The sequence below is a fragment of the Sphaerulina musiva genome (assembly GCF_000320565.1).
Source record: "Sphaerulina musiva SO2202 unplaced genomic scaffold SEPMUscaffold_10, whole genome shotgun sequence".
Taxonomy (NCBI): Eukaryota; Fungi; Ascomycota; class Dothideomycetes; order Mycosphaerellales; family Mycosphaerellaceae; genus Sphaerulina; species Sphaerulina musiva.
Window position 1 is genome coordinate 997,511 of NW_016017392.1, and position 27,229 is coordinate 1,024,739.

General features: G+C 52.2%; 10 protein-coding genes across 10 annotated transcripts; 4 read left to right on the forward strand and 6 right to left on the reverse strand.

The window, feature by feature from the left end:
* Positions 1-343: 343 nt before the first annotated feature.
* SEPMUDRAFT_151509 (uncharacterized protein) lies at positions 344-2,569 on the reverse strand. Its single transcript, XM_016906862.1, has 2 exons — positions 1,800-2,569; positions 344-1,547 (listed from the first exon to the last, which is right to left on the reverse strand). The coding sequence occupies exons 1-2, from the start codon at positions 2,106-2,108 to the stop codon at positions 864-866; spliced, it is 993 nt and encodes a 330-aa protein (XP_016757650.1). The 5' UTR covers positions 2,109-2,569; the 3' UTR covers positions 344-863.
* Positions 2,570-7,127: 4,558 nt separating this feature from the next.
* On the reverse strand, positions 7,128-9,531 carry SEPMUDRAFT_72315 (ATP-dependent RNA helicase dbp7; the record flags this gene model as incomplete). Its single annotated transcript, XM_016909984.1, has 2 exons — positions 7,128-8,410; positions 8,484-9,531. The coding sequence occupies 2 exons, from the start codon at positions 9,529-9,531 to the stop codon at positions 7,128-7,130; spliced, it is 2,331 nt and encodes a 776-aa protein (XP_016757651.1).
* Positions 9,532-9,775: 244 nt separating this feature from the next.
* On the forward strand, positions 9,776-11,385 carry SEPMUDRAFT_151511 (pantoate--beta-alanine ligase). The gene has a single exon (XM_016906863.1). The coding sequence runs from the start codon at positions 9,838-9,840 to the stop codon at positions 10,930-10,932; it is 1,095 nt and encodes a 364-aa protein (XP_016757652.1). The 5' UTR covers positions 9,776-9,837; the 3' UTR covers positions 10,933-11,385.
* A 21-nt stretch (positions 11,386-11,406) lies between these two features.
* SEPMUDRAFT_151512 (general substrate transporter) lies at positions 11,407-13,638 on the forward strand. The gene is made up of 6 exons (XM_016906864.1): positions 11,407-11,576; positions 11,639-11,661; positions 11,760-12,569; positions 12,654-12,969; positions 13,048-13,078; positions 13,167-13,638. The coding sequence occupies exons 1-6, from the start codon at positions 11,488-11,490 to the stop codon at positions 13,575-13,577; spliced, it is 1,680 nt and encodes a 559-aa protein (XP_016757653.1). The 5' UTR covers positions 11,407-11,487; the 3' UTR covers positions 13,578-13,638.
* A 645-nt stretch (positions 13,639-14,283) lies between these two features.
* SEPMUDRAFT_151513 (WD40 repeat-like protein) lies at positions 14,284-15,737 on the reverse strand. Its single transcript, XM_016906865.1, has 2 exons — positions 15,350-15,737; positions 14,284-15,292 (listed from the first exon to the last, which is right to left on the reverse strand). The coding sequence occupies exons 1-2, from the start codon at positions 15,625-15,627 to the stop codon at positions 14,344-14,346; spliced, it is 1,227 nt and encodes a 408-aa protein (XP_016757654.1). The 5' UTR covers positions 15,628-15,737; the 3' UTR covers positions 14,284-14,343.
* SEPMUDRAFT_166207 (uncharacterized protein) lies at positions 15,726-17,927 on the reverse strand (the record flags this gene model as incomplete). The annotated part of the gene is made up of 1 exon (XM_016908209.1): positions 15,726-17,927. One exon carries the CDS (start codon positions 17,925-17,927, stop codon positions 15,726-15,728), a length of 2,202 nt encoding a protein of 733 aa, XP_016757655.1.
* Positions 17,928-18,647: 720 nt separating this feature from the next.
* SEPMUDRAFT_72329 (uncharacterized protein) lies at positions 18,648-22,798 on the reverse strand. Its single transcript, XM_016909985.1, has 3 exons — positions 22,595-22,798; positions 22,366-22,541; positions 18,648-22,310 (listed from the first exon to the last, which is right to left on the reverse strand). Exon 3 carries the CDS (start codon positions 21,244-21,246, stop codon positions 19,612-19,614), a length of 1,635 nt encoding a protein of 544 aa, XP_016757656.1. The 5' UTR covers positions 21,247-22,310; positions 22,366-22,541; positions 22,595-22,798; the 3' UTR covers positions 18,648-19,611.
* SEPMUDRAFT_120383 (uncharacterized protein) lies at positions 18,823-19,213 on the forward strand (the record flags this gene model as incomplete). Its single annotated transcript, XM_016901600.1, has 2 exons — positions 18,823-18,877; positions 18,957-19,213. The coding sequence occupies 2 exons, from the start codon at positions 18,823-18,825 to the stop codon at positions 19,211-19,213; spliced, it is 312 nt and encodes a 103-aa protein (XP_016757657.1).
* Positions 21,665-22,798, reverse strand: SEPMUDRAFT_51385 (TPT-domain-containing protein; the record flags this gene model as incomplete). The annotated part of the gene is made up of 3 exons (XM_016909189.1): positions 21,665-22,310; positions 22,366-22,541; positions 22,595-22,798. 3 exons carry the CDS (start codon positions 22,796-22,798, stop codon positions 21,665-21,667), a joined length of 1,026 nt encoding a protein of 341 aa, XP_016757658.1.
* Positions 22,799-24,066: 1,268 nt separating this feature from the next.
* On the forward strand, positions 24,067-26,584 carry SEPMUDRAFT_151516 (UDP-glucose dehydrogenase). Its single transcript, XM_016906866.1, has 2 exons — positions 24,067-24,476; positions 24,569-26,584. The coding sequence occupies exons 1-2, from the start codon at positions 24,396-24,398 to the stop codon at positions 26,165-26,167; spliced, it is 1,680 nt and encodes a 559-aa protein (XP_016757659.1). The 5' UTR covers positions 24,067-24,395; the 3' UTR covers positions 26,168-26,584.
* Positions 26,585-27,229: the final 645 nt, after the last annotated feature.

Here is a 27,229-nt window from a genome sequence, read left to right on the forward strand (position 1 = left end):
CCCAGCAGCTCTGGAAAAGGTATGCGGGTGTCCTCAGCCATACGTGGGTGGGAAGGTTCAGCATACAGTTCTCCTTTTTTTTTTTTTTTTTCAAAAAAGGGAAAAGAAAAGGCTGAACGAATGTAAGGTACAATGTACCTTTTAACCTTACCAGGACCTTGTTCCTACCTTACGGAGGATCTGTTGGAAAGCCATGCGACACGGCACGACACGACGCGACGCGACGTGGGGGTTTCTTATTTTTGTCAAATAGGTACTCAGGTAGTGTGATGGTGATGGGGTAATTGTGCAACGTAAGACGCTACATGCAACACGGAGATGGAGAAAGAGGCAAGAAGATACCAATAATCAAGTTGTTTGGAGTATATTTAAAACGTGGAAGCACATAGTCTTCTCTATCAATAACAATTAAAGTCGATCCCAGACACCGTACTATGTCGCAAAAGGGTATATCGCTAATAACACGTCAGCTTTTCCTTCCCATGACCAGCCCAAGACGCGGTGCAGCAGCAGTGCTACGCTCAAAACAATGACTCATATCGCCTGCCATCGGAGACCAACACTTTTCGGTCCATGCTACCATGCCTGCAACCTGTAACGCGCGTGATCACCATATTCGTACACAGTCCCCTTGCCAATCAGATCGAAGAACGTAAATAATCCATATCCATGATGCTAAATCAGGATCCAGTAACGCCAGTATGCCCGTGTATATTCCCATGGTGTTTTTTGTAGAAGAGAACGAGTGGCGGAGGGCGTATCGAGATGCAACGACAAGGTCCAAGAGACGAGACCATTGCATGCCGACAGCCGGGTCGCCACTCCAGGCAGCAGCAGCAGCGTCGTGTCCGACTGCAGCCTGTTTATTTGCCAGGGTTGCGAAGAATCTCTTCGCAGTTGGCGTCGAATCGCATGCTCCAAAGACGCATGCCAGTCATCAACTTTTCGGTGCGCTGTAACTCCCTGTCACGTCCAAAAATGGTTTCCACAAACTCGCTTCCACTGCTCTTTCCCATTGTAATGTTCTTTGCATTGCCACTCTCCTTCTTTGCGGCCTTCCACATGTAGTTTTCGCAGATCTTGAGAAGCTTGTTGAATCGCTGCCATAGTCGCTCCCCAGACTCGAGGAAGTCTTCGACCAGGTCGCGTGATGTCTGCGCACGGATGCGCGGCATGATCTCCTCGGCGCGACGCACTTTATGCGCGAGTTGTATGAGTAATAGCCACATCTCGCCGGCGACCTCAGACATGGGAGTGGCCGGACCGTAGAAGAAGACTGTCCAATCGTATATCCACTTCCCGAGGGAGTTTGCGTCGAACACAGATCCTAACAGCAGTATTGGCTCTTCAGTAGGATCCCAGTTCTTGTATGAGTAGCCGGCAGGAATGCCAGCGCGACGCGCGTCTTCTTCTGTTGCCTTCGGTGGCGGCTTCGTAGCAGTGCTCGGCCGGCGCGGAGGCGGAGCATGAGTCGGCTTTGAGGTGTGCGAAGCTCGTCGTGGTCGGTTCGTATTGGTAGTGTCTGCAGCAGCAGTGAAGATAGGTACCTGATCACGATAGTGTTGATCAGTACGGGCGCCGCGGTATGCATGTTGTGGCTTGTATGGCGGTGGTCGCGGCTCATATCTCTCATAGCGTGGCAGTTCCTCATAGGAGCGATCATAGTAGTGCTCGTCTGGGACGTACTGCGGCCGCGAGGCATATTGCTTGCTGCTGGAGTACGTGCGCTGTTGTTGAGAGGTGTCGGCAGGCTCATGATACGAGTAGTATCGAGCGCTTCCTTTGGTTCTGTCACTTACGTAGTCGGATTTCCGCTGCGGAGTAGACTGTGCCGACGTGTGGTATGTGGGCTCCGGGGTGGAACGGTAGGTGGGCGCATAGTGGCTCGTCTTGCGTGGAGGTGGAGTCGAGCTGTATGTAAAGGTGTAGGTGGCGCCATCACCGGTGGCGCGACGCGTGTGGCCTTTCGTAGGCTGCCCGGAGTACGAGTAGTTTCTTGGAGAGTAGTAGGCATATCCTGCTGCCGGAGGAGGTGTATGCGGTGGAGAGCGGTAGTGGTATGCCGCGTAGCCTGGGGGAGGCGCTGGGTATGTCTGGAAGGTTGCCATCGATATGGCGAGGCGTCCAGACGCGCCTCAAGAGTGGTTATTGTGGTCTCGTCGGGGTCTGAAGGGTTGGTGTCTGCGAATGTAGTCGTGTCTATCGAGGCCGACAGTGAGGGGAGGAAGATCGAGTCCCTTGGTTCCTTTGTTCGGACATGGAGATGTTGTTGCAGCGACTTGTAGAATTACAAGTCAGGTCGAGATCCCCGGAGATCTCGTGATGTCGATTTAGGCAGTCGTGGGATCTCTTAGTAATTGGTTTTGGGAGTGGTGGCCTGGAGAGGTGGAAGACGAAAGTCGAAGATGGAAGAATGGAAGAAGAAGCAGCAGAAGGAGGCTGGGTGGCTCTTGGGGGCACTTGGACCACTTTCGCACACAGCCGAATTTCAAGCACAAGCGAGAAAGTCCTGAGAAAGTAGTATTTATTGGAGAGAGACCTCTTCCTGGCTCGTGGGAGTAATCATAATAATAGTAGGGTTATTACGCTGGGAGTGAGTCGCAGTGCAGTCAAAGCCACGACGGGTGAGATGGTCGGTGCAGGAGGTAGAAAAGGACGGCAGCGGCGGGCAGGGCAGGGTTTCAGGAGATGGCTCGCCGACAAGGGATGGCTGCCCGACGCCTGCTTAGACTCCACTTTTGCGCGACGGGGGCCTGCATCCAGGCTTGTCCACTAGCCCAGCCTCGTCACGACTCAAGCTTCAAGCCTTGCGAGCCACGCTGCTAGTGACAGCCACTAGTCGCGCGGTAGATTGAGGTGCTGGTGACTATTCCACATCACAATATAGTGACGGGATCATCCCACTGCAGAAGCAGAGGAGGAAGGATGACACGATGATGTATGTCGTCTACCTACTGTAGGAAATATGACCCATCCATCGTCCATCCTGCGCTGACCATGACTACAGTACATACACATACATGTACTGTACTGTAGGTAGTGTACTGCACTGTACTTGCACAGCGGCACCCGGGACCTGGCGGACGCACTACTATTATTAATTCTTCTGCTTCTTCTTCTCCTTCTTCTCCCTCTTCTTCCTCGCGCCGGACGAACTGACGGCGGCGAATCCGAGAGATATGCCAGGCTGCTGTTTTCAGCACCACAGCCGTGCCAGCTCTCGTAAGCTGTGGCGGAGGAAGTACGCTTTTACGCTTTCCGCGCGCTACTGCACTTCCGCATCCGACGAGTCATAGCTCATCAACGTGGAAATTCGGGAATTTTGCTGGCGTGGGACGGCGAACGGCGGGAAACGAGACTCTGCTCTCACCCTCTCCAAACTCTCTGTCTCTCTCTCCCTGGATGGCGAACGCTCATCGGAGGCTCCTCTGCAGCTGTCCGAAGCATATCTTACCAACTCCTCTGTTCCCGCTGTTCCCGCAGGAGAACAAAAGGGACGGACGGCAGCAATGAAAGCCGGTTGCAGCCTGCAGAGATCGAATCATGTCGTTCGTTCCTGGTCAGCTCACGCATGCAGAAGGCCTCGACTACGGCCCAATCACAGTTTCAGGCGGCGGCAGCTGCCCGCTGTGGTCCGCTGGGAATTATTTTGTAGAACTATATGCGAGCTTCTCCCCTCCCGTCCCTCCCTCCCTCCCTGTGCCTCGTGGTTCCGACAGCACGGCCCGTCAGAGGTTGATGGCTGCTTCATCATTCATAGCAACATTGGCAACAATTGTGATTGCTCCCACACTCCCGCTCGCCTGCACACTGTCCTCTGCGTGTGTCCTTTTTTCTCCTCCTTTTTGTTGACACGGCCATTATTAATTTTTGATTGGAAAGGACGATCACCAACACCCCCCTCCCCTCCCCCCTCCCCTCCCCTTCCCCCCGGGCCTTGTCTCGCCGAAGCACTGCTCTCAGACATGCGCCAGCACGAGTGCTGCCACGCAAGCAGCTTCCGTGGCATTCGAGCTGTTTCCATCGCCTGCTGCCACTGGTCCCAATAAAAACCGGTTGAGATCAAGTATCGAACAGACTCATCGTGTGCATGTGAATCCCAAAGTCGACGAACAGCGCAGCAAGCACCGGTAACGCATGCTGCTGCAGCCTACCGTCGCATAAGACGGTATGGCGTTGCGCAGGGTGGGTGATTGGACCGAATGTGCTAAATCACACCGCGCTACCTATTCTCACGTGTGGGATTCGTCCACCTGAAATGCACTATAGCCCAACTAGACGATGCCAAGTATACCACGTCCTGCTGGCTGCTGCAAACACTAGGGCGGTGGGCAGATGCTATGGATACGGTGTGCTTTCAGCTTGCTGCTGCAGGCTATGAGAGCTCGCGAAAATTTCTTCTCAGCTCTCCGCCCATGGCTCATCAGCGATGACTCCCACAAGCGCTGACAACAGTCCCACGTTCGTAGGTAGGTCAGGTCAGGTAGGTATCGTGGAGGTACGTAAGGTACGTACAGCAGTCGGGCAAACACCTCAGGTTTCAGTCTGGTGCAACGCTCGATGCCTGTTCACCAACACACTGCAGACGATCATCGTCTTTCACCCGCGCTTGGCGGCTGGCATTCGAGCTGAAAGCAAGATGGCGTCAACCTGTTTGTTAGTGTCTCGCGCTGCTGCAAATGCAACCTACCTACCACTCGGGAACATGCATCTGTCACTTTCCTATAGCTTCATACTGCCTTCTGTATCGCTGCAGGGGCTCGCAGTATGATGAGCACAAACGCTAGCCGGCGGAAAGCTGCCGCACGCAAGGCGTTCAAGACAAAGGGCCACCCACCTCCACGTTTGTGCAACCAGTTGTCCGGCCTCGATTCAACGCTTTGTGGTACCGTCCCTCACCGATGAGAAGCTTGTAATGGAAGCAGATGACCAGGAATATTGAGCCGAACGGCCTCTGCGACGGCGGGTGCCTGCCTCGCTCCCATATCATACCACAAGCTGAGCCTCCAATCGTTATGCACCGATCGGATCGCCATGTGAAAGAGAGTGATCAGCAGGCACCATTCGCAGTCCCTGGATGACAAGAAACCAGCCGATCGGGCATGAAAAAGTCGTACAGAACTCCGCGAATGCTGCTCGTGGCTATGTCTGGCGATCCGGAGAACACAGAAACGCCTACCGCTGCAAGGCACGAGTTCAAGCCAGCCCTTCTCTTTTGCACCGGTCCATGAATGCATCGTTCCACCGTGACTGCTCTACCTGGTGTTTTACCTGGGTGTTTTTTCAGGGCCCACCACTCCTTTTGTACGAGGGATAGTCGTGCCGACGGGAACCGATTCCAACAGTCTCATCCATCACATCGTAAGCGATAGCGACGTCCAGCATTCGTGTTGGTCTCAGGCGATGGCGAGGGTGAAAGTGGGTCGTGATTGATACCTTTCCATGACAAAGATGTTGCAATGAGCGCTCCTCAAAACATGGTAGCAAATAACAGTTGGGCGAAACGGGTGCCAGATGCAGAGTACCAACCAGATCACCAATGCGCCGGGAGTATGCTTGGGGGGAGCTGAGAAAAGTTGCACGCCACACGACTTCTACGCGGCCCAATGAGCTAATTTACACCTCCAGCCCTCGTGTTCCGATAGGAAGATGAGATGACACCTCTCCACTGCACACCAGCGGCAGCAGCAGAAGAAGAAGAAGAGGCTGACGAGAAATTGCGCAAGCCGATGAGCGTTTCTGCCAGCATTTGGGGTGTGTGAAAAGTTACACCATGACTCAAATGGGAGGTTAGAGGTACCTCCTAGAGGTATGTAGGTACACACTACACTGTTGTCACATGTAGCAGACGCACATAGTAAAACCTTCGTCGTAGACACTAGATGTGCCCGGGTTTTTTCTTCACGTTGCAAGGTCACAACGTTTATCCATCCTTCCGAACCTGCGCATACATACATGTACATCCTGCAATGTAGCTACATGTCCGTGTACGTGTACCTACGTGTGCCCATGTCCTTCCTCCTTCAAGATTCTAGGTATTTCCCGACTACTTTGTTCCGAGTGCGCAAGGATTTCTTTTTTCTTGTCCATCTTTTGTTTCACATATGAGAAACATCACTAGGTAGGTAAGGTCATGTACAGTATACAGAGCAGTAGCAGGAGCAGGAGCAGGAGCAGCAACAGCCCTCGCAAGGTCCATCCATCCATCCATCCATCCATCCCCAAGAGACTGGGTGAACTGGAAACCAGCAAATGATAAATGTCTCTCAACAATCCATTTCTCTCGCAGTCCAGTGCGAATTATAGAAAACACATACACATAGACGAGGTGTACAGTATGTAAATCATCCGATCGATCGGCATAAACAACCACATCACCTTGAAAAAAGGAGGTCTAAAGTCGAACATCACATCACATCACACCTCATCCATCACAGTCCTTTGAGGTGAGATGCCTAGGTAGGTGGTGTTTCCAATTCTCACGTAAGTGACTTACGTGCTTACCTAGGTATGGTAGGTATGGTAGGTTGTCACAAGGGGGGCGCCCTGGTCAAGCTCTTGCATAGGTGTGTCTGCTTGCTTGCTTGCTTGCTTGCACAGTCAAGTCAAGTCAAGTCAAGTTCAAGTCATCTACGGTCTACCTAAAGGTACCTGGTAGGTATTTTCTTTTCACGATTTGGTCAAGGGAAGGGGGAAGGGGAAGGTTGTTTGTGGGCATCTTATCGCTTCCTGCGTACCCTTTTTTGGTTCCCAAGTTTCTTGATCTGTGTACTGTCCTGTCCTGTCCTGTCCTCGTTTCTCGTAGGTTCTTCCCCCCCGATGGGATGGCATCTGTAGCCTGGGAGGGTTTTGGCTCACGGTTCAGGCAAGGCAGTGTAATCTCAGAAGGCTCTTAACAACTTCTTGTTTGATAGTATCAGGGAGTTTGTAGGACTTTCGGGTGAGATCTCTGTATAGACCACTCCAGGTCAATTTTTTTCAAGGGAAAGTCAAGGACGGGCAGGCGGGCGGGATATTACCATCTTAGGTATATTCGAAACCAAAAGCGAAGAAAGAAAAGGGAAAAAGGGAACGATCCGAGCAGTGCATATGTAGCAGACTCATTTCTACACAACATGAACTCCTCCTCAACCAAGATTAAACTCACTCGCTCCACCCATTTTCCTCGACATTTGTTGCATTTTTCTCTTGGCGGCATCCGCATCCGCAACAGCCTCGACATCATCCATGGCACCCGACACCGTTCGTTTCCCGTTCTGAATCGCATGTGACTTTCCTTTCTTATTCGTACCTGCACCGGGTCGTAAGCCCGGTACCTTGATCGCACCCGGTTTATCTCTGAGCGCAAACGCCTTGGCCAAATGTCCCAAGTGCAATTCCTGCATATTGAAAATCGAGCGTTCGGCAGAAACGTGAGTCGCGTATGCGCGTACGTGAGATTGGAAGCCTCGTCGTGCCTGTTCGAGATGTTTGGGGTTCTCGAGCGCCCAGCGTTCGATTTCGAGTTGGTAGTCTGTGGCGATCTGTTCCCATTCGCGACCTAGGACGACGCCGCTGGTGGGAGAGAAGCCTTTGCGCAGGAGTTCCTCGGATTCGTGGCGAGTGAGATTCTTGGGTTTGCCTTCTTTCAAAATCTCAATGTAGCCCTCCTCGCAGCCGGGTTGGAGGAATATCATGGCTCTGCCGTCACGTCCGGCACGAGCGGTACGACCGATTCGGTGGAGGTGGTCGTCTTTGCTGAATGGAGGGTCGTATTCGATCACGAGGTCGACGTTCGGAAGATCGAGCCCGCGTGCGGCGACATCGGTACATACCAGTACAGCAGGATCCTCGCACGTCGAAAAGGCTTTCAGCGTGCTTGTTCGTGTGGTTTGCTGCAGGGAGCCGTGCAGGCGGAAGATTTTGATATCCCCCGACTCGCGGCTGGACAGAGACGCAGCTGTGCCTTCTGTTCGAGTTTCTGCAATGGTGTTTCCTTGAGCAATCTTATTCCGATCGACGCTCGAATTGCTGTGCTTTCCGGGCTTGTGCTGCTTAGCGACGCTCGCTACTTCGTCCTCTACAGCTGCTGTCTTGTCCCCGCGAGTCAGAAGCTCGAAATGGAAGTCGACACTGTCTGCGCAGCTCATGAAGACGATGCATTTCAGCACGCTGCCTTTGCGCTTGAATTGTTGTTTGAGAGTAGCAACGAGCGTGACCAGTCTTTGCTTTGGTGGCACGATCGCGTAGCCTTGCTTGAGTTGAGCTGGCGCCGAGAAGTTGTTCTCTATAGCTTCGCCGTCGCCCTCTGCTGTCGGATCGCTGTCCACCGCGATCGATACTGGGTCTTTGAGTGAGATTGCTCGTAGTTGCTCAACGTTTGATTTGATTGTCGCTGAGCACAACACTGTGGTGCGCCTCTCTGGGAGTCCTGTATTGGGGTCAGCGTTGACTCACGACACGTGTGGACTTGACCGTGAGCAGAATGAGCATGGATAACATACCAGGCACAGGTTTCTCTACTCGCTTCCTAGATCGAAGATTCAGAACGCTTATGATCTTCTGAATGTCTTGCTCGAAACCCAACTCCATGAGTCGATCACCTTCGTCCAGTACTAGCCAACGAACGTTGGATAGATCCAGTGCTTCAGTATTCTCCAGGTGATCAGCCATACGCCCAGGCGTGGCTACCAGAATGTTCAGTCCTTTTCTGAGTCGTGACTTTTCACTTTTCTTATTTTCGCCACCTATCACCGTCCCGCCCACAACCCAGTGATAGCAGGACAGAAGAGACTCCAGCACATCAGCAATCTGCCTGGCCAATTCTCGTGTAGGGGCTAAGACGATTGCGAATAAGCCAGAATGTCGATCGAATTTGGCACCTTCGTCTTTCATGCGCCTCGAGATGAGCGAGATGCGCTCGACAATGGGTAGCAGATATGCCAATGTCTTTCCAGATCCCGTTTGAGCCTGAATGAAGGCGTCGGTATCATGAGAGACAAGTTGAGAAACTGCTTTACGTTGGATGGCGGTGGGAGCAGTGATATTCAGCTTTTTCAGTAGGTGAGCGGCCAGAGTGGGTGAAAGACCCAGCGATGTGAACTTGGCCGTCTCATCGTTCTCCAGAGGCGCGTTACTCGCTTCTACCGTGGTCTCTTCCGAGGTCTCTGGCTTGGCTTCCCTGGGCACTGTCGCAGCCTTATTGAAGGAGAATAGAGAGGTAATCACTTGGCCATCGTTCGTTTTGGGAAGCACATCGTGGCCAACTCGGGCGCGCTTGGCCGGTCGCCCTTCAGCAGCGTATCGATCCACTCGCTCTGGAGCATCGGCATCACTTGCAGCAGGCCCTTTCGCCCTCGACAGCTTGATTCCAGACTGATCTGGCAAGGACACACCCGAGACACCTCGTTCCTGGGCCTTCTTACGTCCATATTCGGCAGATTTTCTCGCAGTAAGACGGTCTTTCCAGCTCCCGCCCTTCAATTTGGTAGTCGGCACAGTGAAAGCGTCACTGGGCAGTTCAAAGTTGAGGGTGAAGCCATCATCGGCCATGTCGAATGATATGATCGTTGATTGTTGTTTGATATTCGCAGAGACAAGACGTGCGGCGATGGATGTTTCTCGACTTTTTCCAGATCCGATCTGCAGGGTCAGCCGCTAGCGAAAAGCCTAATTTTAGACTCATGGTCATAGCTCGAGGTATTGATGTTTTGACCGGAGACTGGAGTGAGTAAGACATGATGAGGACGACGTCTCCTCCGTCGGTAGGTGTTCACCACGTCTGACTCCCAATGGAGTCGCACCTTTGTTCTTCTGTCATCTTGGGCGAATAGATTGGCAGCTGCCGGCGCCTTCACCATGATCGCTCGTCCTCTACTCCGGTCACCAACAGTCTACGGCGTCGAGAGTGGGCGTGGCCATGTTCTCCGAAGAAGCATCCACATCTTCCGCGATGTTGCCGACGTTCGCAGGCGCCGTCGAGGTCTTCAGCAAGGCGGAGAGACGGTAGGACTGGTGCCGACGATGGGGGCGCTGCACGAGGGCCACATGTCGCTGGTCAGAGCTGCGGCGCGAGAAAACAGCAGCGTCTTCGTGTCCATCTACGTCAATCCCACGCAGTTTGGCCTGCACGAGGACCTCGACAGCTACCCGAAGACATGGGAGAGCGATATGGCGAAGCTCCATGAACTGCAGAAGGAACTAAAGGTGACACAGAAAGAAACGGGTCAGGGCTACGGTAGAATCGAGGCCGTCTTCGCGCCCACCACGAAAACAATGTATCCCACGACGCCCCCGGACTCGAGTATTCCTGGCCAGGGCTCGTTCGTGACCATCACACCTCTCGGCAATCTCCTCGAGGGCAAGTCTCGACCCGTGTTCTTCCGCGGCGTGGCTACCGTGTGTATGAAGCTGTTCAACATTGTCCAGGCGGATCGCGTCTACTTTGGCCAGAAAGACGTGCAACAGACGGTGGTCATCCGAAGACTGGTTGAGGACTTTCATCTGGGTTGCGAAGTTCGGATCTTGCCTACGGAAAGAGAAGCAAGCGGACTGGCGCGCAGCAGCAGGAATGCCTATCTTGGGAGCAGAAGGAGGGAGGCTGGCCTAGTATTATACAAAGCGCTCGACAAGGCACAACAAGCGTATCACGAGGGCGCTACAAAGCGTAACGACGTCTTGACGCATGCGTGGGCTGAAATCAATGCGAGACAACAGGCGCAAGAGGTGAAGCCACCGACGGAAAGGGCCATGTTTGAAGTGGACTACGTATCGCTCGCAGATCCAGATACCATGGAGGAAGTGGACAATGTCGATGTCAGCAAGGGTGCGGTCTTGAGTGGTGCGATCAAGATGCTGCCTCTGGAGGCGACGCGGGAAGGAGAGATGTTGGGACTAGGGGATGATAAAGTGCCAGTTCGCCTGATTGACAACTTCATTCTTCCTGCAAGATGAAATTGAAATATGGACGAAAACATGATGAGCAAACCATGACAAGAGTCACGACAGGAACGGATGCCTGCTACCACATCGGCCTTGAGAGCGTTTGACGCGCAATACTCGGAAGAAATGACAGTCGACCACCATGCCCATTTCGAGTGTAGGAGGTATTGACGCTTCGAGAAGTAATGATGCATCCACACAAAAGCTGGTTCTTGGTCCAGTTGCCGACAGAAGCCGTTTTATGGTCAAGTCTGTGGAGACTCCACACTTTATCCGTCTCCTGTGGGGAAAGTCTCGTCGGCTTTCCTCTTTGGCACGTCGGACAGCGTGAAAAGGGTGGTACGGTGTTACGCCTGCAGTGTAAGTTCCTGCAACATCACATTGGCTTCCCGCATGGGGCGATGGTAGCATATAAGTGAACAAATGGACCCAATATTGCGGTCTTCCCGGACTTTTTTCACCCAGCCTCTTCTAGGATACCTATAGACACACTTTCATCTCTAGCGTTCTGGTTCCCTGCTTCCCCTGCTATCTGCGCGTTAGCCAGACACATATTGACAAGCCATCATGGACCAGATGAGCGGCTTCCGTGTAGCGCAACACTTCGAAAAAGGCAGGTTGTTGCTCGCAATCAATTCCATTGCCGCACTCTCCATGTAATCATCCTCCCTGAAAAAGAATGCTCTCAACCTGAGCAGTACTAACATCACCATTGTAGCTTCTTCTTCGGCTATGATCAAGGTACAGTAAATACAACAACTACAACTCTACCTTAAAAACCCCAACAAGGTAGTAACCTCCGCAACATCCACTCACAAGTTTTTTTAAAAAAATTACAGGCATGATGGGCGGCGTCAACAATGCCAAAGACTACATCCACCTCATGAAATTCGGCCACATCGACCCCATCACCAACGACCCCGTCATCACCGACTCCCTCCTCCAAGGCGGCATCGTCTCCGTCTACTACCTCGGCACACTCATCGGCTGCCTCTTCGGCGGCTGGACCGGCGACAAACTCGGCCGCATCAAAACCATCGCGTTGGGAGCCGCATGGGCCATTTTCGGAGCAACACTACAATGCAGCGCACAAAATGCCTCATGGATGATTTGCGCTCGCTTCGTCAATGGTATCGGCACAGGAATTTTAAATGCCATTGTCCCCGTGTGGGCGACCGAGACGGCAGAGCATACGAGTCGAGGACAATTTATTGCCGTGGAATTTACGTTGAATATTTTTGGAGTGGTGGTGGCGTATTGGTTGGAATTTGGACTGTCGTTTGTTGATGGAGGGAATTCGCAATTGCGATGGAGATTTCCCATTGCGTTTCAGATTCTGCCGTTGCTGGTCTTGTTGGGTTCTGTGTGGTTTTTTCCCGAGAGTCCGAGGTGGTTGGTCAAAGTGGGGAGGAATGAGGAGGCGAGATATCTATTGGGGAGGTTGCGAGGGGAAGATGCGGTGGGTGCTGCGAAGGCGGATGCGGAAATGAGGGATATTCGGAATATTGTGGTGCATGAGAGGAAGACGGCGAGTCGGAATAGTTATTATAGTATGTTGTTTGGCATTGGGTCGGGAAATCTTCATACGGCGAGGAGGGTGCAGTTGGTGATATGGCTGCAAATTATGCAGGAGTGGATCGGAATCGCGGGTGAGTACCTCAGAACTAACGAACAACAACAACGACGAGGAGGCGAGTTGAACACGATTTACTGACTTCAATCTTTTCATCCAGGCGTGACGATTTATGCTCCGACCATCTTTCGAATCGCCGGATTCTCGAGTGAAAAGAGTCAATGGATCTCTGGATTGAACAATATCTTCTACATGTTCTCGACACTAATCTGCGTCTTCACACTCGACCGGATCGGACGGCGGTACACGCTCTACTGGGGCAGTGTGGGAATGGGTATTGCCATGTTTCTTGCAGGAGGCATGTCCAGAGGTGGAATCGATGCTCGAGCAGCCGGCAACGAGTCCAGTGCATCTTCCTACGGTATCGCAGCTGCGTCATTTGTCTTCATCTTCACCAGCATTTTTGGTGCGACATGGTAAGGACTTTTTCTTTGATTACCTCTTTCGGAAGACGGTTCGCTGACTGAGATATCTCCGTGACCTGATTACCATAGGCTTACCGTTCCCTGGCTATATCCCGCTGAGGTATGTATGAAGCAGAGCATTGCTCCTCGCACTAATCATGTTATCCTCCATTCTCCAGCCCCGACTAACAAATATCTTCCCCCTGCAGATCTTCCCCCTCGAAGTGCGAGCCAAAGGAAATGCCTGGGGTGTAGTAGGATGGTCCATCGGCAACGGCTGGCTGACGCTGCTCTGTCCCGTCATGTTCAACGCGATCGGAGAAAAGACGCTCTACATCTTTGGCGCTTGCAACGCCATCACCATACCCATGGTGTGGGCATTATACCCCGAGACGAACCAGAGAACGTTAGAAGAAATGGACCTTGTCTTTGCAGCAGACTCCCCCTGGGTATGGGACGCCGAAGCCAATTTCAAGCGACTGAAGGAGGAAAATCCGGATCTGGTGAGTGCGGTTGCAAGTCGAGGTAATTCGGTCGTGGATCCTGAAGTTGGTAATAAGGCTGGAGTCGCAGAGACACACGAGTCTCGGGGTGAGACGTCAGCGAAAGGTCTTGAATGAGCCAAGGTAGATGGAGGTTTAGAACTTTTTTTTAAAGAAAAAAGAAAACAGATATTTAAATGCCGCTTGTTCTATACCTTACCTACTAGTACCTCACCCGCCCAAAAACAACAGAAGAAGAAGAAGAGCTCATACAAAATCCATCTCGTCTATTCCGCTTCTAATCAACATTGATTGTCATCTAATTTTCAGAACACAATAACACCAAAACACCAAAACAAAAAAGTTTCCACAAGGGCAAAGCAAAGAAGAGAGGCTAGGATAGGGAAGGCTAGCTACCTTATAGCTTGACTTACGATAAGAATGCTCTTGTACAGGTAGGTAAGGTAAGCATCTCATCGCTGTTGCTCGAAATGATAATAGAGGGATAGGTGGGGTGGGTCATGTCTGTGAGCAACCGCGATGACGAGGAAAGGCGCAGAATGTTCTTTTTGTCTTTTTGTCTTTTTTCTTCTTCTTTCTTTCTTCTGCTTTTTTTCTTCTTTCGTGTGGTTTGGTAAGCTATCTATCAGATGAGATATGAGATGGTAAGAGGGTTTGGTTGATTTGGAGAATTGGAGAATCGCAAGTCTGTCTGTTAGAAGAGAATTATCTCCTGGAGTCAATGAACGAGAGGAAGAGGAGGGGGTTTAACTAGGAGAGAAGCTGCGTGTAGAGGTGGGATGCTTTTTTCTTTCTTTTTTTTTTTTGAAAAAAAGAGAACCCCCGGAGTTATATAAGCTTGTTACGAAAGTGAGCTCTTTTCTTTTTCTTTTCTTTTCCTTCTTCAGTAAATATTCCACATCGAGACTTTCCCATCTTTGCTACCAGCCGCCAACCAATGTGTCATTCGAGCTTTCTCGTCCCTCTTCTCCGCGACTGTCATGGATTTCTGCACCATGGTATCGTCATCAGCATCAGAGTTTCGAGTATCGTCTTGCACATGGGCAAACCCGAGTGCATAACAGCCTTCCTTGTGCCATTTCAACACGGCGAGTTCTTTCATCGCTTTCGTCGAGTACACTCTCATCCTCCCATCCCAGCCCGCGGTTGCGAAAATCTTCTCGTCATTGCGTACGGTGAGACCTTGCTGTCCTGCGTGCTTACTCTGTAGGGACGAACTCGTCATTGTTGATGCCATATTTGGTTTCAAGGGGTGTCGAGAAATGATAGCATCAGCGCCAGATGTGAAGAATACGCCGGATTGCGCTGCGATGCCCAGAGAAAGAATTGGTTGGGCGTGAGATTTGACGCTATAAATGCATTGCCATTTCTTATTGGAAGAAGAAGAAGAAGAAGCAGATGGTTGCTTCCAGATACAAGCATGGCCCGATTCGTATCCCGTCAGTGCGATAAGGTCTTTTGTAGAACTTCCATTTTCGGTCGTGAAGGTAAGTCCAATCGCCATTGTCATACCGGCATTCTCGATGCTTGCTGGCTTGGGGATGGTTGCGACCCGACCCTCTGCTGGTAAAGATGTGATGTTGACGCTGCCGTCTTGGAGTCCCGGCGTACCGAGAAAGATGCCCTCTACTGGGACGTCGTGTGTGCCTTGACGTAGAGCATGAGTCATGCTGAATGCACAGAAGTTGAGTGCGTTCACAGGCAATGTATGCAAAAGCCATGGCGACTTGAGCTCTGCGGACTCGGGGCTGTCGATAGGCAACGTTGTGTTGTAATCTTTCTCGTCGTCTGCTCGTAATTGCCAAACGTGAATTTTGTTGTCGCGGGCATGCCTGCGCACCGTGTGAGAGTGCTGGTGATATTGAACATTTCAAAGAGATAATACTGACGTGATGATCTTGTCATCTCCCCAGTTTCCTACCCCCAGAATCGTGTTCGCATGGGGCTTCCATACCGCCACTGCTCGCTTGGTGGAAGTGCTCCATAGTACAACCCATCCGTTTGCGTCACCGGTGAGCAGACGCGAGTTGCCGCGGAAGAAGTGTACAGCGTGAATTTGTGCAGGATGTCCTCGGAGAATGTATGCTGGCTGTGCGGGTGGGTGTTCTGAGCTTTGCAGTTGATGTTGTTCAGCCATGTCTGAGAAGAGCTGTGTTGTGCTTGCCATGTTCCTATAGAGGAGATGTTTGGCAGACGTACATGGACTAGCGTAGAGTTGATATGAAGACCACTGATTGGCTGATATCCGAGAACTTTAGAAAACATTCATTCGATGCTGCCTCTTATGATTGCATAGTCGTCGGCCAGCATGCGCCCGAACTCGAGCTTCATCAGGAGCCGGTCCACCCCACCTCCCTTCCAGACCTCAAAGTCCCCTCTTTCGATTGTCCTGAGGTCGAGATATCTCGTCGACCCTACTCGCTCTTGATCAAGTTGTCGTAATCTGCTGACAACAGACTTCAGGTCGCTGTCCACCTTCTTTCTCGCCCGTTCAAGCTCTGAGCTAATCCTCGCCTCTTCTTGAATGAGGTGAGCAGAAGCCTCACCAGTGGCCTCTTCTTCGCCATCCATCTTTTGCTGTATTCCCAGAAGGCGGACAAAGTATGCTACCAAATTGTCGACATTACCCAACAGAGAGCGTAGCTGACTGGTATACGGCAGATCAGTAAGTAGCAGAGCATAGATCAGTGATGAAAGAAAAGCTCGATGACCTGCTGCCAACGTTTCTGGATCACGCTGGGTATGTCTGGTAGACTGTGAGGACGTGTTGCTGGTCGTCGAGTCATCGAGATCTGGCGCCGACTGTTGGACCCATTCTTGGAAGTGATCGCATGAGCCACGCACGATCTCACCCTCAAAAAAGGCAGCAGTTTCGGAAAGCAGGAAGATGGCCGCACTGCATGTCGCCCACACTTTTCTCACTGCAGTGGCTCGGAGAGTGTTCCTCGACCGATAGACAGCGTGCTGAGTGCGAGACGCTTGCAGATCTCGTCGCGCCGCAGTCTGTTTCCACAATTCGTTCAATCGCTGATGCGCTCTGCGGATCGCAAGCAGATACGAACTGATCGAGGAGTACGTGGCTGTATCGCGAGTGGAGAGAAAGAGGTCCATTGGTGGTAAAATCCTCAAGTTCAGTTCCGTGGGGTTCGGGAACAAAAGGTTGTTGAATGAGATGGGGGAGACTTCCGGCGCGTCCTCAGTCGCACTGTCAGCGGTCGATGGGCGGGACGTATTGGCCCTCGGATTGATGAGTGAGACATGGCTCTGTGCGTACTCCAGTACCTCATCTTCGCCGTCGTCGTCCTTTGCCATCAGTGACCTCCAGACTTGCCGAAGCGTCTGACTAAGCTCCGCGTCTTTGATGGACAAGCCCTGCAACGCTTTGACCGCATCTCTGGCCAGCAATTTACTCATACTCTGCTGGCGTGCCTGCACGCGCTCTTCGGCGTGTGAAATGAGGGCCATGGCAAAGTCGCCTCGATCTAACAGGAAGAATTGTCGTAGGCACTTCAACAATCTGACAGTATCCCTCAGAGGGAGTAGATGTTGCAGGACATTTTGCGAGAGTGATAGTCGAATATCCGCAATGGACCTAGAGAACTGTGAAGATGCGATGGGCAGCGTGAGAGAGGCGAGGTGCTGCAGATGAGAGGATGCTAACTCGCCATCACTGACAGACGGCGTGGACAGAGCGGGGGTGGTTTGACTTAGCCGTTGATGATGGGATACTTGATGCAGTGACTTTCCGACGAACAGTATAGAGGCAGCAGTGTTTGCAGTTACAAAGCCAGGCAACAAATTCCTATCTTTTGTGAACTTGGGCTCCTCGGCAGCGGCACGTTGGATGAAGAAATCGTTTCCACCGTATGGGGGCAGCTTGCCGTTTACGACCCAAGACGTCAATTGCCTCAGCCATGCCATTTCAGCGACTCGCGCGAGCTCAGTGGCAGCATTTTCGATTTCTGGATAGCCAGTCTGGGACTCGACTCGTAGTTTGTCGATCAACTGCGCAGAAGTACATCTGCCATGCCCGCTGCCAGGCGTGCCAAGCATGAATTCCGAGAGGTTCCAGTACCATTTCATGAGTCTGTGCCAGTCGTCGAATTCACCCACAACGGCGGCCAGAGGCACAATCTCGTAGGCGCCGACGATGCTAGCATCTTTGGTGAGAATTTTCTTCTCGACCTGCAAGATATGCTGTTGGAACCTGGCGAGATGGAGGTGCAGTATGGAAGCAGCAGCAGCGCGACAGATGATGGAGTCGTGGGTGGATGCTATACTCTGGAGGTGTCGTTTGAGCTTGCGATGGACTTCTGAGAGCGATGCTATGGACCGGAGCAGAGCGGCCTCGGAGGGAGAGAGGAGCGGAAAGTCTTCAGCTGCACGTGGGCTCGAACTGTCTTGAGCGGATGTGGCGAACAGTGGCGAGGGGTGGCCAGAGAGGGCAAGAAGGAGCTCGTGCAGCATTGTTCTTGCCCAACACGACACGCGCAACAGGCTTCCCGCCCACCGAGAACCTGACGCGTGTGATGGAGACCTGTGGACCTTTACTCGTGCCGTGGTCGGCCACACTACATGTAGATGTGCCGGCCCACACCAACATCAGACACCGTCGCTAGGTAGTCAGCTAACGAAGTGTTCGAGACCGGGCAGTCTGACAGCACATGGGCTGGTGGTGGTGAGGTGGTGTTGCCTGTTTGTTGTTGTTGTTGTTGTCTTGTTTGTTGACGGCCACAGAGGAAAGAACGTTCGTCTACATGTCTGTTTTAGGCAAGCTTCTGGAAAGCGGGACGAAGGAGGGGTGACTGGTGGGCTTCCCGCAGCGGCGTGCCTCCACCCGGACCAATGCGACCGAAATCTGGATCTGGATCTGTGGAGTGGTGGGTGGGGAGCTACAACGCTACCTGCTGCTACCTTACCCACCACCAGTGCACCTGCATCATCCCACATGCTGCGCGGTGCTTGCTTTTGGTAGGAAGTAGGAGGGGAGGTAGGAGGAGGTACTGGGCACTGGGCTGCTCTTGGTGCTTGTCCTCATGCTGTCTTGTCTTCTGGCCACGCCGCACTGCAAGCCTGCTGGATAGCTACCTTAGCCGTGCCTACCTCCCAGGACTACACTACCTACCTTAACCTTGGAACCATTTCCTCCCCTCCCGTCCCCTCCCCTCTCCTCCCCATCGTCCACCTCCTCGCCCAATCTAGCAGAGCCTCCATCTAGTTCCAAGTTCAGGTTGCCTCACAGCTCGAACGTCACAGATCATCATCATCACCACCACCAGTGCACCACTCCAGCACGACCACGAGTCGGAACCCAGAGACAGTTCCACCTCTACCCACCAAACCAACACACCGAGCCTCCGCAATGCAGAATATCAGATCCAAGATCAAAAGAAAGTTGTCGATGCGTGACAAGGACGGTACATATCAGCATAACCAGCCCTCCAGTTCAATGGGAGGGCTGCCCGACACGCTTTGTATGCTAACAAACCCCCCAAGTCAATGTCGACGACTACGACGAAGCCTCGGATGTCGACGAAGAGACGACGGGACACCTGCATCGCGAGATCGAAAAGGCTGAGAAAGAAGGTCACGATGCCGGTCGACCGGGCACGTTTTTGAATAAGCTCATTCTGCACGGCAATAAGAAGACGGAAGACCAGCTGGCGAAAGAGGCTGCATATGCGAATCAAGGTGGTCAGCAGCAGATTGGACAGCAGTCGGTGGGTACTTCAGAAGAGGGTGTCGTGAGGTAGACTATATACCTACCTGTCGAGGGTTTGATGGGATAGTAAGCATTACAACAGCGGCATGAGTGCATACATGATGACCAGGATGACGATCCAGTACAGTTGGGAAGGTCTGCAGAGAATCAGAAGATGGAGTGACTTTTGTCATATTTTTCTCCTTCCTTAGGTTGTACTGGTACCTTAGTCCTCTTGCGTACGGTCCGTCGCTGGTGCCAGTGCCAGATATGCATCTGTCTACAAGACAAGCATGGCCTCAGATGAAGATGGGAGTGAACGCTCTAGAGTCTGCTAGCTCAATGGAATCATGATCAATACCCACGCGTCCACCCATCCTCTGTCCGTCTGCATCCTTGTAGTTAAGTAACGCTCTACAATTTCCGTATCCTCTCTCTCTCTCTCTCTCATCACCTCGGGTCCATCCACGGACCTTTCCCATCGCGGAAAACTTCCTCTGCAACATCCCAATCGCCGCACACATCATCCCACTCATACCTCTCGACCTCGGCCGTCTTGACGCTCGCTTTCCCAATGCCTTGCACCCAAAACCGTTGCCTGATGCCCGTCCGAGGATCTACGAGTCGTGCAATCGGTACGATACCCGTCAGAGCTTCCGAATCGAGCAACGCGCGACCATATGGGTGGAACCACAGGTTGGGGTATTGGGACCATTTCTGGGAAGAATGGGCGATGGGGGGAGTAGCAGCAGCAGTAGCGTTTTGATAAGGATTGTTATCATTGTTATCATTGTTATCATTGGAGGAGAACTCATCATGTTGAATGAGTGCGGGAATTTGTGGATGGTTGGAGAAGACTGATAACAGGGAGACTTGTTCCCAGGTTTTGCTGGGAAGAGTGCCCGTTATAGTCCAATATGGTGGGGCTGATAGCGCGATATCTTTGGGGAAAGCTGGGCTGTGGCGATCCGTTCGCAGGTCGTATCGCGTCCAGTTCGAGGGGTGGGGATTATTGTTGTTGCTACTAGTGCTAGAAGAAGATAGGTGATAACGGAGGTCGCTGTCCATGTCGAGAGTGATGCCAAAGTCGAAGTCGTGTTCATCGAGAAGAGTATCGAGTTCGGCTGCGTCGTGTACTTCTTCGCCGAGCTTTGCTAAGGATTGGCGATGGAGTTGTTGAGCTCGAAACATGTCACTGAAGATGGTATGTTCATCGAAGGAGGCGATACTGTCATTGAGCTTGATGGCCTGGTCGAGAGCGTATTGGTAGAGTGGCGTCAAATCCTTGATCAGGCCGATCACCAAGTCGTGACTCAGATATCGCGGCGAGCCATCAGTCGATTGTATAGGAAGACAGTTCTCGGCGGTATTGTTGCTAGATGGAAATGTCCAGTGACTAGCGAAGAGCACTTTGGGCTTTATGCGGTGTGCTGCAACAGTCTTGGGACCAAAATCGTCCAATAGCATCAACTCATGCCGACGTTGAATGTCCATATATCGTTTCAGAAGTACTTCTGGGCGAACTTGGAACCAGGTATAGGAATTGCCGAGGATAATGGCTGTGTCGTTGTCTCTACTCCCGTTTTCGTGCTCGAGGAACTCTAGAATGCTTTCCAGCTTTCTGACTACAGCACTAGATTCGCGGCCATGCTCGTCTCGCGTTGACTTCGGTACAGCGACCCAAGGTGACGGGTAGCTCAACACAAAGCCGGACAACATCGTCTTGCACAGTTCAACATAGCTCGGTTCAGCAGCAATGACAACGTGCAAGTAGTGGTCCTGCGATTGTCCTGTCCATGAGATCCGCGCGAGATTCTCGGCCCAGTGGAAACTGTTTTGGTATCTGTATCTGCGGGCTGAACCCGATGCTCCGAGAAATAATAACGATATGCCAGCCAGAGCAATGACAGCTCCACGCAGGCGATTGATCTGCTTGGGAACAAAGCCGCGGCAAAACGAGGCAGGTGGAAGCACTTTTTCCGACAACAACCCGATCGTATCCTCGTCTTGTTGGGGCCACAAAGGTCTGAGCAGCAGCTGGTTTAGTGCCTCTCGCAGCCATCGAGAGCAAGCTGGAAGATTCATGATGGCTTGTGTGCAAGCGATATCACGACACGAGCCTTCTTTACCGCTCGTAGTCACAATAGTATGCGCAGTCTCGATCCATGAGCCTTGGTGAAGGAAGGGCGGGTGGCTGGTGCCTTATCGTACCTGTGCATCGTGGAGGCATTGGGCTGATGGCAGATGCCTATCGCTAAAAAGTCTGGTGCAGCATTTCCAGGTTGGCTCCAACCCTCGCCCTGTCATGAGTTGGGTCAGGCCCAGCACCGGAAAGTTAATGCCGTCACTTCCTGTTTGCCGGGTCCGCCGTCACATCCCACATTGCTTTCCGATTGACTAAGATAACATGTTGGCTCTTTCGTGGGGGGCGGGGGGAGCGATGAAGGAGGATACATGCAAAGCTTCGTGACTTTTTGTGTATCCGCCTGAGGAAGGCGCCCAGTCAAATGGATGCCCTCTTTCGGTCAAGCTCCACTTTGGAATAATACGCAGCGCCTAAAGTTGCTACGACCATCCCCAACCCGTTCGACACACCGACTCTGACGTTGAACAAGACGATTCCAAGGAGGATAGTTAGGCATTGCTTTACATTGCCGCACACGCTAATAGTGAGAGCGCCAGCCACCTTGTTCGTCTGAAAAGAGACGAGGTTCAGACAGAATGCCATGGCTGCGTTGCCAACAATGGCAATCAGCAAGGGGGTCGTGAACACAGTCGTAGGCGTGGCGGATCCTAGTCTGGTTATCTCACCACTTCCGGCCGCGTAGAACAAACACTGCACGGCAGCCAAGGGGCACATCCGGAATAGCACTTCCATAGCAGGCAATTGCAGAGATCCGGTCATGAGTCGATTCGTCGCGACGGTCTTGACGCTTGCGAGAACCACGCCCAAGAGAGTGAGCGCGAATCCCATGGCCGAGAAATAGTAATCGCCAAAGGTGGCCAATCCGACTCCGACGATCAATGGAACCATGGAAACATACGTCTGGCGGTCGTAAGTTCGCCCGTATGCGATGCGGTAGATAAGAATCGTCATGACCGGACATGTGCTCCTCATGACCTGATGAAAGGGTACAGATACCAGTGCACTGCAATTTGAATCAGAACGTGCAGATGTCAACCGTTGAGATGGAGGATACTGACAGCGAGACATTACTGATGGCAATGTTGACAGTGAAGAGCGCAGAGAAGGCAATTAGTACGAAGTTATCGCGCATAGTCAGCTTCGAAAGCCTCATCTGGCCTGTGGCCAGAAGGATGGTGCATCCTATCGATGTAGCAAATGTGTGCGAGAACGTCAGTAACCATGGGTATGAAGCCTAGATGATAGTCAATCACTGTGAGAGTTGGGGACTTTCTTTCCAACACGTACTATTCGTAGCAGTGCCTTGTTCGATAGCGTTACGCTGAGGTTTAGCAGAAAGTACAGAGCGAGGTATGTCAGTTTCTTGCTCATAGAGACTGTGTATTCCAGAGGCGTAGCCGTTATTGTCGGATTGAGAGGTATTCGATGTGCTTCCACATCTCGCTCGTCCTTGTGCAGAAGCTCGTGGGTATCGTCTGTTCGAGACTCCATATCTGCTGCTCTGTCGTTGAACTCGGTCGATTCGCGCGTTTCCCTCTGGCTGTCCATAGGCAAGACTGGTCTCCTGATTTCTACTTTACTTCCTGTAGTCATGCCGAAGTGAAGCATGTATGCATGGCGTGCGAACAAAGGAGCAGCATGTGGTATCGAAAATTGCACTAGGTGAGTAAAGATCTGCTGGTGTCCGGGTCGAGCGGCAGGGGAGCGGCGTGCCGGGCAGGCCAGCCACACTAGACACCACTAGATAGCTAGCACGAACGGCGATCGCATTCTCGTGGGAAAAACTGGAATGGATTTTATGGAGCACGCCCAATCTGGACTGCACCCGGCGAGAGGCTACTTTCTAGCGCGGGTGTACCTGCGCGCGGCGGTAAGCACTGCCGTGTCCGTGTGTCTCGGCCAATGTGGCATTAAAAAAAACATACGTAGCCCCATCTCCCGCCTTACGTGGCTGAGACCGTCCCTAGCCCTAGGCGAGTCGTGCATGAGATTATTGTGAGGGCACCGTGATGTCTCATAGGAGCCGATATCACTCATCAGCACATGGGAGAAGCATGATGAAGTGCCCGATTAGTCGCCCCATTCAACCGGCCGCTCATTCACCTTCATCTCCGTAAGGCATCTCAGCAATATCATCTCATCTTCTCATCAATCTGAAGAAATTGTATCAACATCGCGATGACAAGCCTGAACCGCCATGGCATTACTAACCTTATGGTGGTACATGCACTGTCCGTCTTCTTGGCTGTCATCATCATCTTCAGTCTCCTGTAAGTATGAAATGCCCAGGACCAGGACCAAACCAGGACCAGGACCAGGACCGAGTACGGCAGGATCAGGGCCTAGGACCAGGATAAGGATGAGGATGAGGTTCAGGATCAGGATCAGTAATTCAGGATCAGAATCAGGACGAGGAGCAGGACTAGGGGGGGTTGCTGGTGTGTGCGTGATACAGAAGTAGTAGTCCTATCATACAGGTATCCTGTGCGATTCACCTTCGCTTCCAGAATCCCATAACGGATTATTGGCGAGCCGGTCTGGGTTCCGTCTAGTGATGGCGTGATGAGGCTGTCGGCAGTCCCAGTTGGGAATATCAACCCCCGAAAGTAGCCTAGGGAATAAAGGTACAGTAGTAGGTACGTCGTAGGTACGTACATTCAGTAGGTGCATGCGCATGCACTATAAAACACATGTAACTTGACAAAGTCCGGACGAGAATGTGCGCGCGCGATCATGTGTTGTGGCACAGTTTTGGCCCCTCCCTTTCTTCACCTCTGCCGTACATCTCCCTAACCACGGCTTGAGCCACGTTTTGATTCGCAGCTATCTTGTGGCGGCCACTACCTTTTAACCTTTGCTCAACCGAACCGCTCCTCTGGCTCAGACTGGCTGATCGGCGTGCGGTCAAAGATCTACTTGAGCCTGAAGGTACTACATAGGTATCTCTAGGGGGCTGCAGACTATTGAAGCATTGCTCAGTGCTGCTCTCAGCTCTGCGCACCTGCGTGTGTTTTGCTTCCTGCCAGCCTTTCACTTCTCCAGGCCTTCCCCACCACTGCACTCTCACCAGTCACCAGACCGAGTCAAGATGACACCACCCATGTCTGCTACCCAGCAGGGCAAACGCAAAACGGTGAAGAAAATCTGCTGCATCGGAGCGGGCTACGTGGTGAGTCTTCCCCCGCCCCCACTGGCATTGGCACATACCAAGACTAAAGGTACACACGTATGTGCTCATCGCATATTAACACGATATTACAGGGCGGACCCACCAGCGCGGTAATTGCCAAACAGAACCCGGATATCACGGTGACGGTGGTCGATTTGAGCGAAGCACGTATTGGAGCCTGGAAGTCTAACGCTCTTCCCATATACGAGCCTGGTCTCTTCGAGGTCGTGGAAGTCGCCCGCGACTGCACAGATGGACGTCGACTCCCCAACTTGCATTTCTCCACCGATGTCGCTGGCGTCATTCATGAAGCCGATCTGATCTTCATCGCCGTGAATACTCCTACGAAAACCGAGGGGCTCGGCGCAGGCGGCGCATCAGATCTGGCCTACGTCGAATCCGCTGCGCGACACATTGCGGAAGTTGCCACCAGCGACAAGATCATCGTCGAGAAAAGTACTGTCCCGTGCGGCACCGCAGATAACATCCAGGAGATTCTCGATGCTCACGCCGCCCCCAATGTCCACTTCGACATTCTGTCCAACCCCGAGTTCCTGGCCGAGGGCACCGCTATGAATGACTTGCTCAAGCCCGATCGCGTGCTCATTGGTTCCCACAAGGATGACCGGTCACTCATTGCAGCCACTGCGTTGGCCGACGTCTACGCTGCATGGGTCCCGCGAGATCGCATCATCACCATCAATCTCTGGTCCTCGGAATTGGCCAAACTAGCTGCTAACTGCATGCTTGCGCAAAGAATATCGAGCATCAACTCTCTGAGCGCAATATGTGAAGCAACAGGAGCCAACATTGAAGAGCTGGCATTCGCGGTGGGACAAGATACACGCATTGGGCCCAAAATGCTCAAGGCATCGGCGGGCTTCGGAGGTTCTTGCTTCAAGAAAGACGTGCTGAGTCTGGCGTATATCGCTGAAACGTTGCACTTGCCAGAAGTCTCGGCATACTGGAAGTCGGTTGTGGATATCAATGAATACCAGAAGGAACGTTTTGCCAAGAGGATCACCAAGCGCTTATACAATACGCTTCGCCTAAAGAAGATTGCGATTCTTGGCTTCGCCTACAAGAAGAATACTGGGGATACGCGCGAGAGTGCAGCAATCACCATTGTTGGCCAGCTCATCGCCGAGGGAGCCCAGATTGCTATCTACGACCCGCAAGTATCGGAAGCAACCATTCAGCAGGATCTGATCCGTGAGCACCGAGCAGACGTGGTTAAGCAGCGCGTAACGGTGTATCCAGATGCCATTTCGGCTTGTGAGAACGCCAGCGCTGTAGTTATCCTCACTGAGTGGGACGAATTCAAGACGGATCAGGTCAAGCCACTGCCTGATGCTCCCGGTACCAGGAGAGAGGTCGTGGTTCCTCAGGTTCATGGACCATCTGATGCATCATCATCATTATCGTCGGCATCATCAACGTCTGAAGCGGAAAGCGACTTCATGGACAGCGCATTGGGAACTCCTGCACCAGTTGAACGCGAGAAGTCGGAGTATGTCGAGAGTGTCGACCCTGCAGATAAACGGGTAGACTGGGTGCAGATTGCCAGTTCCATGAAGCGACCGCGTCTGGTCTTTGACGGACGCAACGTCGTCAGCAGCGAGAAACTCGCCAGTTTGGGCTTCACGGTCGAGTGTATCGGCAAGCCGGGTTTGAGGCAGCGACGGTTGTAGATTTCCCATGCCACCTCATGGCATCATTCTCTATAGCACTCCGCGAGCGGTACCTTACTAAGTGGTGCAGGCACTTGGCGAAGACCAAGTGAGGACGAGAGGCATGACGACAGAACTCGGTATTCCCCACGGGGCCACCTGAGACGTTACACATGAAGATGAAGGCGTTTCCGAATACGATTGGTTGGGTTGTACTTGCTACTTCCGGTTAGAGGGTTGTAATATCGACAGAGAAACAACTTGGAATGTGATGATTCCTGCTGTCGCGAGCACAGCAGCGGCTCGATATGGCGGACATGGGTGACCTTATCTAGTCTCAGACTCTCAGAGACTCAGACGGAATATTATTATTGCACACCTAGGATGAGGAAGGATTTACAGCTAAAATAGCCGCTTTCAAGCCTTTTCTTTACGAACTGTTTCGAATCTAACGATCCACATTCCGAGGTTTTGCGAATAGCCGAATACGCTATCAACTTGCTCGCTGACCCCTTTCGGCGTTTACAATCGGGCGAAATTTAAGTTTGGTATGAAGTTTAAGTGGTAGAGGTCTCAACTAGGTATGAGGTCAGGTACAGGTACCAGGTACGATTTACTCCAAACATGAGAATACCACTGCATTGAAGATCTGATCAATGATATATAGATGTAGGAGGTATTGATGAGGGCCCAGCTCTCTCATGTCGTACACATATATTTTGTGTGTTATTATTAGCCAGTCGGGCAACGCGAATCACATGAGATTCACATCCCGACTGAGATCCTTGCACAAGGTACCTCCTGCAGACCTCTGTTTGCGATCCCCTTTTTTCGCCGACATGCCCACATCACCTTGGCTACCTATTATCGTACTCACACCACTTGGCACGCGAAGGAAGCTTCCAGGTTCTTGTACTCCAGTCGTTCGTCCATCACACACTAAGTTAGTCCTCTAGGCTCTCTGTATCCACAATTTTATTTTCTGCGACCTGCCCTGCTCGGATAGTAGAATTCGTCCGAGGCCACACACACGCATGTGACATGATGGAGTTCAGGCACTTGGAAGCGAGGAAACGAGGATGA

Excerpts from the sequence above, each read along its gene's own strand:
- SEPMUDRAFT_151509 (XM_016906862.1), bottom strand. The coding sequence starts at position 2,108 with ATGGCAACCTTCCAGACATACCCAGCGCCTCCCCCAGGCTACGCGGCA. Across the intron at positions 1,548-1,799 it reads CGCAGCGGAAATCCGACTAC|GTACCTATCTTCACTGCTGC; the intron begins GTAAGTGACAGA and ends TATCGTGATCAG.
- SEPMUDRAFT_151511 (XM_016906863.1), top strand. The coding sequence starts at position 9,838 with ATGATCGCTCGTCCTCTACTCCGGTCACCAACAGTCTACGGCGTCGAG.
- SEPMUDRAFT_151512 (XM_016906864.1), top strand. The coding sequence starts at position 11,488 with ATGGACCAGATGAGCGGCTTCCGTGTAGCGCAACACTTCGAAAAAGGC. Across the intron at positions 11,577-11,638 it reads TCCATTGCCGCACTCTCCAT|CTTCTTCTTCGGCTATGATC; the intron begins GTAATCATCCTC and ends TCACCATTGTAG. Across the intron at positions 11,662-11,759 it reads CTTCTTCGGCTATGATCAAG|GCATGATGGGCGGCGTCAAC; the intron begins GTACAGTAAATA and ends AAAAAATTACAG.
- SEPMUDRAFT_151513 (XM_016906865.1), bottom strand. The coding sequence starts at position 15,627 with ATGGCAAGCACAACACAGCTCTTCTCAGACATGGCTGAACAACATCAA. Across the intron at positions 15,293-15,349 it reads GGAGATGACAAGATCATCAC|GCATGCCCGCGACAACAAAA; the intron begins GTCAGTATTATC and ends CACGGTGCGCAG.
- SEPMUDRAFT_72329 (XM_016909985.1), bottom strand. The coding sequence starts at position 21,246 with ATGAATCTTCCAGCTTGCTCTCGATGGCTGCGAGAGGCACTAAACCAG.
- SEPMUDRAFT_151516 (XM_016906866.1), top strand. The coding sequence starts at position 24,396 with ATGACACCACCCATGTCTGCTACCCAGCAGGGCAAACGCAAAACGGTG. Across the intron at positions 24,477-24,568 it reads GCATCGGAGCGGGCTACGTG|GGCGGACCCACCAGCGCGGT; the intron begins GTGAGTCTTCCC and ends ACGATATTACAG.